Source organism: Lipotes vexillifer, unplaced genomic scaffold (genome assembly GCF_000442215.2).
Source record: "Lipotes vexillifer unplaced genomic scaffold, Lipotes_vexillifer_v1.1 scaffold241, whole genome shotgun sequence".
Classification (NCBI taxonomy): domain Eukaryota; kingdom Metazoa; phylum Chordata; class Mammalia; order Artiodactyla; family Lipotidae; genus Lipotes; species Lipotes vexillifer.
The window spans coordinates 193,632-203,075 of record NW_006784922.1 but is presented as its reverse complement, the minus strand read 5'-3'; the positions used below and the strand labels follow the sequence as shown (position 1 = coordinate 203,075).

The window sequence follows — 9,444 nt, the reverse complement described above, 5'->3', positions numbered from 1 at the left end:
TGCTGAGAAGACAAGGATTAGAATAAATGAAATTGTAAGGTACTTTCTAAACATAAGAATTCCAAATTGGTGATTCCCACAACTCTAATTACAGTAGGTAGAATTTTTGAATAAGGTATTCACTAATTCATTCCTTCATTTGACATTATATATTGACACCTACTGTTGTTAGGAACTGAAATTTACTCAGATATTGTTGGACTAGATGTACATCTTTTAGTTCCTATTTCTTGAAAAATGTTACTTTTTAGTTTTAAGTAAACTCAGAAGACTAAAGAATAGGAATCCAAATTCTAAAAGAACATTATCAATTCACTGCTCTGGACAAATGGACTCAGGGTATATATAAAATGAGATCTTTTCTGAATTATATTTCACTGAGGAGATGTTAGATTTTCCAGGCAAGAGCAAAGACCGTACCTGAATCTGTATCATTTTTTTTTTCTTTGCGGTACGCGGGCCTCTCACTGCCGTGGCCTCTCCCATTGTGGAGCACAGGCTCCAGACGCGCAGGTCCACCGGCCATGGCTCACGGGCCCAGCCGCTCCGCGGCATGTGGGATCCTCCAGGACCGGGGCACGAACCCGTGCCCCCGCATCGGCAGACGGACTCTCAACCACTGCGCCACCAGGGAAGCCCTGAATCTGTATCATTTTTATGGGGAGCTATAAAGTCAAATGAACCTCATCTATTTTCTAGAATAGGTTAATAGAAATTGTGTATCTTTCTAAATAGATATAAGCCCCTACACAGCACTTGCCAGTGACTTGTCATACAGTTGTATTAAAACTGATCTATACATATTTCACATCCAGAAGAGACATGTAGTTTATTGCCACAGTATTCTGTTTATATCAGATATGTAGAAGCTATGCTATTGGAATAACAAAGAGCCCTTTATAACTTTATAGTCCAAGTATATGAAAGAGTATGGACTTTAAAAAAACTTATCATGGAACATGTACAAAAATAGAATCACTTAATGAATTCACGATTACCGACACAGCCAATCCTGGTTCATCGATGCCCTTTTCTCTTGTCCTCTCATATTAGGTTATCTTAAAGCAAATCCAGGATATCCTATCATTTCATCCCAAAATATTCAATAGTTCAGTATCTTTTTCTAAAAGATATGGATTCTTTCTCTTATTTTAAACGTCACCACAGTATCATTTTTTTTTTTAATGTGGACCATTATGAAAGTCTTTATTGAATTTGCTACAACGTTGCTACTGTTTTATGTTTTGGTTTTTTTGGCCATGAGGCATGTGGAATCTTTGCTCCCGGACCAGGGATCAAACCCCACACTCCCTGCATTGGAAGGCAAGTTCTTAAACACTGGACTGCCTGGGAAGTCCCCACGGTATCGTTATTACACCTTAAAAAATTTAACAGTTTTTGCTTAAAATCATACTCTCAGTACTTGAATTTCTCTGATTGTCTCAATTTTTTTCCCCTTGGTTTGTTTGAATTGGGATCCAAATAATTTCCTGTATTGCATTTGGTTTGTATATCTCACGAGTCTTTTAATCTAAAGTTCTCTTGCCTTTAAAAAATATCTTACAACTTGTTGAAAAGACTGGGTTGCTTATTTGGTGAAAAGACATTTTTTTTTTCTGAAAAAAATATATTTTCTGAAAAATTTTCTACATTCTGGATTTTGCTGATTGCATCCCTGTGGTGTCACTTCACTTAGTCTTCTGTCTCTATATTTCCTGTAAACTGGTAGTTGGGAATAGATATTTGATATTTGACTAGATGCAGGCTTTATTTTTTGACATGAAGAAATCTTCATAGATGGAGCTGTCTGTTTCCTATGTTGTAGATGTTGTATATTTCCTCTTGCATCCCATCAGGAGGCTAGAGGTGTCTGTTTCTCTCTTTGTGATACTAAGATTGACCCGTGGGTTCGGATGTTGTCCATCCATTATAAGGTTCCCCATAAGCTCTTCTCCTAATGCTTTTAGCAGCCATTGATGATGATTGCCCGAGTCTGCTATAGATGTTATATACAGGGTTAAGAGTCTCTGAATTTGGAAAACCTCACCTATTTCCAGCTTCCCACACCTGATTTATTCTGGCATCTTGGTCATTTATTGTCTCTTTCTTTCTTAGTCTATAATAGATTTATTATTCTCTAGTGCACTGTTCCTCAAAGTATATTACATAGAACACAACACTGAAAAGTACACTGTGAGAAAAAGCTCCCCGCGTTTGGGACCTGCCACATACAGTTTTTCCCTTTCAGAGATTAATAATACAGGTGAGCCTATTAAAGTTCTGAGGAATTTGTCAATAAAGAAACTTGATTAACCCGGAGTTTCATCAACTTACTTGACCACTGTATTCTTTTATCATTAATACCTATTAGTATCCTGATTAGAGAAACACACTTTGAAGTGCATCTCAGAGAAGAGGGGAAGGTGGAGGCACTTGCCCCGTTCTCCCGTGGGACTTGCTGATGTTAAGGTCATGACTCAGTAACACAGGCACCCTTCTGGGTGAGAGTGTGAGAGCAAATCAAAGTTCACACAGAGACAATTGACGTATCATAATGCATCTTGTGTTAACATAATTGTAACTTCATTGTACTGACTGCTTCAATTGCTGTGTTTCTTATCAGTGGTACCTACATAACCAACATAGATTATTCCAAATGTGTTAATTGCTGGTAAGAAAATAAAGTCCAACTCTAACAGTCACAACTTAAAAAAATTATGAGTTTCCTTTCTTACGTTACACATTTACACATATACAACCCCAGAGTACACTTCGGTTATTTTATTTCAGGTGCAGGATTGGTACGTGAGGAGTAATGAAGGGAATCCTAACACTCATTGACATCATTGGCTTCAGATATCCAGATTGGTTTTTATGCCAGATGCTCACATGCTGTTTGTGGGTCACTATGGGAAATGCAGTTGAGCAAAAGCAGTGAGGGAGAAAAATTTTCCTTAGCTCTGAGGACACGTTGAGTTTTGTACAGTAAGTGTTTTCCATTAGAAGGAAAATGCTGTGCATTAATGCTCCTGAGGAAAAAAATAGTGATTGCCAGTAATGCCATCAGGAAACAATTTTGTAAATGTTTCACAGTGTAAGCATGAATCGATCATTAAATGGGGGAATACAACTTATTTTGCAAACTTGGAATATGAATGACAGTTTTTTTGAGGTGGTGTTATTCTAGGAAAGTGTGAATTTTGATTATAGGAACTTGCACGAGGGATACAGTAGTAAAGAGTATGAGTCGGAACACTTCATTAAAATAACCAAGAACAGAGCCAAGACCCAGAGACATGAAGCTCTGTTTTGTGAGTCTTCTTGGGGAGAAAGGATTGGGATAAGACACGGAGAGGGCTGACACGCATCATCAATGATCCGAACATTGACTCAACGTGATTTTGTAGCACTGGGCTGCTGGCTGCCTGGCCATTGGGTACTGTGGAGTTAAATTCAGACCTGGGCAGTTAATGTTTATGATCGGAGTTAAATTCAGACGTGGACAGTTAATGTTTATGGTGGAAGTTATCCTGGTGCTTTTAAATGGAAACAAAGCTTTTCTTTAAAAATTATTAGCATTTAAAATGCTTTTCTATTCAGAAAAAGGCAAAGACTACATGAATTAAATATTTTAAAACAATAGACAACCGCTTTCTTTATGACAAACTACTGTTAGGTTTGCTGTTCATAGAAGGGAAGATCAAGTGTACATTTTGACTGTGGACCTTATCTTCCACTCATTAGGTAGCTTCCCAAATCCTGTGCTCTGAGGGCTGTGTGCTCAACTTAAATACGTGTTGTAGGGAAGACTGAAAGTAGAAGGGTGGGGCATATATCCGGAAATTACCCTTAAAACATTATTTTAAATGCAACTTAAGGTAATAAATTTGTATTCCTTGAGCAGAAAGCAGTTGAAAACTGCATTCACTTGTTGCACTTCTAGAATAGTATTTGGTGCATTACTGAGCCAAAACACAGGTGTAAACATTCTCCTACAGTATAAGAAGTTTAAGAGGCCTGAATGATGATTTCAGTTCAATCCTTCATGAACTGAAGCCCAGAGAGCGGAAGTGACTCACCCAAGGTTACATTTACCTTGTGGTTTAAAAGATTTCATTCACTTCTCAGCTTGGGAGGCACTTCATTCATTTTCAGTGTGACACGTGGTTGCATTTTACACCTTGACTTTACAGTCTGGTCTTGCAAATAACCAATTATCCAGTTGACTCAGAAGAATAATAATGATGGTGAGCTGATTGCAGGGAAGGCCAATTTTTCTTCCCGCTCGTGTCAGCTTTTCAGGTGCCAATCCCTATGGTTGTATGTCATCCAGATCCCACATTCTCTTCCTTCATAGTTTGAAATTCCAATAGCAGGTGAGCCAAGTGTAAAAATGATAAATGCAAATGTCAACAAATGCATTTTTAGCCCTTCAAGGCTACAATGAAGGGCTAAAAATAGGGGGATTTGGGGAACTATCTCTGGGTACCAGCACGTCATACAGCCCATGGCCTGGGTGTTTTCTGCCCCCTGCCCATAAGACAAAGGGGATAGGACCAGCCAAAATGTGTATACTTATCATAAGACGACTGACTTAGACCCTACAGTGAGACTGAGGAAATTTCTTGTGAAGGAAGAAATTTTAGGCTGTGAAGAAAAGTTCAGCTAAATTGGAAAAAAAAAAAAACCTGCACCAAGATTCTGTTTCTCCACTTGGTTTAGTTAGGCTTTGATGTATTTTAGCCTATTTGTCCTTATTTTAAGGTTCATAATGCTCACTCTGTTGAGTTTCCAGAGGTATGAAAAGGATCAAATTATTTCTTTAAGTCAACTAAGAGGGACAGTTGTGTTGAGACAGTAGATTAAAAGGTTCTTTGTAGTTTTGTTTCAACATAAGAGCATTTGGTTTTTTATCTGACCGAATTATGATTGTGTTAATATTTCTTTGCTTATTAAAAATGAGGTATTCTATTTTTTTTGAATTTTATTTTATTTATTTTTTTATACAGCAGGTTCTTATTAGTTATACATTTTATATGTATTAGTGTATACATGTCAATCCCAATCGCCCAATTCATCCCCCCCACCCCACCCCCACCACTTTCCCCCCTTGGTGTCCATACGTTTGTTCTCTACATCTGTGTCTCAATTTCTGCCCTGCAAACCAGTTCATCTGTACCATTTTTCTAGGATCCACATATATGCGTTAATATACGATATTTGTTTTTCTCTTTCTGACTTACTTCACTCTGTATGACAGTCTCTAGATCCATCCACATCTCAACAAATGACCCAATTTCGTTCCTTTTTATGGCTGAGTAATATTCCATTGTATGTGTGTACCATATCTTCTTTATCCGTTCGTCTGTCGATGGGCATTTAGTTGCTTCCATGACATTGCTATTGTAAATAATGCTGCAGTGATCATTGGGGTGCATGTGTCTTTTTGAATTATGGTTTTCTCTGGATATATACCCAGTAGTGGGAATGCTGGGTCATACGGTAATTCTATTTTTAGATTTTTAAGGAACCTCCATACTGTTCTCCGTAGTGGCTGTATCAATTTACATTCCCACCAACAGTTACAAGAGGGTTCTTTTCTCCACAAAAAAAGAGGTATTCTATTTTTATTTCCAGTAATTTACAGGCATTTTGATCACAAGTAAAATTGGATGATTAATTCTACTTCCCAAGAATTATGCTTTCTGAATCAACGAGGGTTTATTTTAACAAATGTTTTTTTCAGTTTAGGGTTCTACATGACGATCATACTCTCTAGGGTAGAGCGTGCGGGAAAAGGTGGCTGACCTTGAGAAATATACAATTGCTGTGCTGGAGTCCTTTCAGGGTTGAAATGGAGTAATAAAATCAGAAATCACAGAACGGTTTCTAATTTCAAAGACAGACTGTCTGACCTTGCCTAAGTAGTTCAGGTAGAAACCAAGAAGGAACGGTGGAGAAGGAAATTGAGTTCCCCTCCAGGTGACACACAAGCGCAACATTAATACGTATGGGATTACAACGTGGGCCATTGATTCACTTTAGGGTCCAGGAGATGTTTTTCTCCTGTATTTGGATTCTTATTTGAAAAAGTTCTGATTAAATCTCTCTCTCTACCTGCCTTATACTCACACACAAATGAAATATCTCCTCCCATGTTTACTCTTGGTTCTCTATCTTCCTGAACTGGAGCCTACAATTTAAGATAAAAGAATTCTTTCTGAAATGTATTTGGTTCTTGGGCTCTTTTTGAACAAGTCTTTTCTTGAAACCATGAAGGGGACTTTCCAGATGCCTAGAATCACCAGTATTTTGGATTCTTTGCTACATGTTTCATACCCCAGAGGAAGGAAACTTACATGGATTAAGGACTTCCGTTCTGCCCGGCTTTGTCACATTTGTCAGCAATCGCGTCCCAACTGCCTCTTTCAATGGATGATTGTTCATTCTCCCTGTAGCGCTTCTTGCACCCTGGCTGGACCTTCTGTGGGCTAGTAGGCAGCGCTGTGGTTGGTGGCTGAGGTGAACTGTTCTCCAGTCTGTCAGCCTCTGCTAGATGGAAGTTCTGAGACGTGTTTTTGTTTTTTTAGGTTGCATAATATTAAACATCAGTAGGTTAACTGGGAATGTTTATTTTTAGAGGTGAAATGGTTTTATTTCAATGGCTAGGAAAAGGAGTTAAAAGTGTGAAAATGTGTGATGACCACAGACAGGCGAAGGACAGAGAACATTCTAGGTTGATCTGTATTTGCCCTGATAGTGAAATCATTGCCTGGGTTTTTTTTGTGTTTACCTGATTGAATGAGGGAGGTTCCTAATTTTATAGTAATCACTGTGTCGGTTTGGAGGAGCTCAGAATGTCTTTTCTCTTTCTTTTTTTGGTGAGTGTTTAAAATTTGGTACTTAGGGAGGTTAAGCATTACACATCCAGGGTGTCTTAATTCTGCAAAGGTGGTCAAGTCATTTCCAGCACAACAAGAAATGGGGACCATGAGAATCTTGAGCAGATGAGCAAGTGGGAATGATCCTCTGAGTTCAAATCTGGATTACTTCCTAGCTGCACGATGGGCAAGAATTTAGCCTGAGCCTCAGTTTCCCAATCTGTAAATTGTGCATTACAACATTTTGAGGCTTAAGGAGATGATGATTGTAAAAGGCCTGGAACAGCTCCTGTGCCCAGAGAAGGCACCGTACACATTTAGAGGCATTTTCAGTAGTCATGTTTTCAGTAGTGAGTGAGAGCCTCACTCACCTCAGCCTTGAGGTATGGGATTAGGATCAACAGAATCAAGTCACCCCAATGTAAATGGATTTTTTTCTTTGTGCCCCACTGATACCTAGAGTTAGGGATGGCCTAAACCTTTGAGCAGAGCTGTGGAGTGCAGGCTCACCTCCTTTCCCCAACCCCTCCCTTCCCCTCCCCTCCTCTCCCCTCCCCTCCCCCCAGGGTCCTCCTGGGCTGGCTTTGGAGGCACAGGTCAGGTCCTCCAGGTGACCTGTGTCTACTTCCTGCGGCCCTGGCTGCCCCTCTCCCGCTAGCTCTGCCTCTTATTGGAAGAAGTGATGAAAGGGGGTGTAGCAAAGGAAGCTGCATCCCTGAAGGTGGAGCCCTGTGAGGACATTTTGCTCTTCATTCCAGCCAGGCCTTGCTTCCTGTCTTCGCTAATAACCAAAGATCCTTGTCAGGAGCGTAAAAATTACAAGTATTTTTGTCGTCAGAGTGCTGGCAGTTATGTGTATCCATCTAAATAATAGAGCCTTTGAATAAAATGTGGCAAGGATTAGGATGACCTCTTGTTAATGCCTGAAAAAAGAACAGGTGTGCCTCAGGGCTCTGCATCTTCCCCACCTGGGTTTCCATGTAGACTGCTTTTTGCTCCAACTGAAGCTGGTTATTTGTAATTTTCCCACATAGCTAAGCTTCCGGGAGGGTGGTCAGTGGAGCAATGCAGAGAATATAGTTTGCAGCAACAGCCTTGCTTTTTTTTTCAAATCAAAATCCCCCTTTAGGTCTTCCCTGGTGGCGCAGTGGTTGAGAGTCCGCCTGCCGATGCAGGGGACACGGGTTCGTGCCCCGGTCCGGGAAGATCCCACATGCCGCGGAGCGGCTGGGCCCGTGAGCCATGGCCGCTGAGCCTGCGCGTCCGGAGCCTGTTGCTCCGCAACGGGAGAGGCCACAACAGTGAGAGGCCCGCATACAGGAAAAAAAAAAAAAAAAAAAAAATCCCCCTTTGCCTTTCCTTTAAACCATGTATTAGAGGGTTTTATCGGAAAAGGGAAAATGGGCTGTGCCCTGCTGTTGCTAGGTAACCAGAAAAATAACAAACCCAGTCAGTTGTTACCAGAATGATTTTCCCCAGGAACCTGGTTCCTTTTGCTAAGTGATTTGTGTGGTGTTAACAGATTTGCATAATGGTGAGGCTGGAGGGTCTCCGTCCTTCATCTCCTTTCTCCCCTCCCCTCCCCCCATATCAGGAAAGTCCCAGGTACCTTATTTGAGTCTTCCCGATCAGTTACTGACTTTGAGTTACTCTGAGGGAAGATGCGGTGCAGATGCAAATATGGCTTATTGCACACAACCGGAGTAGATAACTGTATTTCTAAGACGTTGAACCCATTTTTAAAAATAACTGGGCACCCCCTTCTCCGCAGGTGCAGTGTTTGAACAGCCCACAAATGGTAACAAGTTTTTGTTTGACGGTTTTGCTGGGAGTATTTTGTAAAGGTTATTTTTAGCCACAGGAGATGTTTGTACACCCAACCAACCATTTTAGTGATTTTGATTAAATCATTAGATATCCATTTCATTCCTTTCTCACTGGACTCGTCATTCTCTCCGTGGCTAGCTCTATAGCCACAGCATTTCCCAATCTTCGAGGGCTCTGACTCTGATGCATAGTTTCACCTGACTTGTAGGTCTCAAGCTGACTCTCCTGTGACCTGTGCTGTCTGTTTGTTGCAGATTTGGACCTCTCTCAGACTGCATGCCCGCCCCCCCAGGACTCAAATCCGCAGGGCCCTCAGCTGCAAACGTTCATAGCAGAAGCAAAGCTAAATCTACAGAGAGTAACCAGACAAGATGGGGAAACTGGAGATGGAGCAGAAGAAACTATTGTTTACCTCTAATTGTGTTGTTATTTTTCCAAATGAAACAAAATACAGGCATTTGGGGGAGAATTTCTTTTTTCCTTTCCTGATGTGTGTGTGACTGTGTCCAAATTGCTTTAGGAGTAATGTTTAATATTTCGTGCAAGTTTATTTTGGGGGCATGAGTCTAATAATTAAATTATTGAAAACAACTGTTTGTATCATCATTAACTTTATCACACCTAATTCCAGACTCCTGGAGGAGAAATTAACTTAGATAAGCAGAAATATGTTCAAAGTTGTTATGACCCTAGAGTAAAATTCCATATTGTATTTTCTACGGGATCTTGTTTTTTG

The 9,444-nt window shown here is 40.4% G+C and overlaps 1 protein-coding gene across 1 annotated transcript in view; it reads left to right on the top strand.

Annotated features, from left to right (window-relative positions):
- ARHGEF28 (Rho guanine nucleotide exchange factor 28) overlaps window positions 1-9,438 on the top strand; it is a 155,666-nt gene extending 146,228 nt beyond the window's left edge. Inside the window, exon 28 of the mRNA XM_007457043.1 lies at window positions 8,963-9,438. Within this exon, the coding sequence (XP_007457105.1) occupies window positions 8,963-9,126 (164 nt within the window). The 3' untranslated portion in view covers window positions 9,127-9,438. The remainder of the gene's footprint in view (window positions 1-8,962) is intronic.
- Window positions 9,439-9,444: the final 6 nt, after the last annotated feature.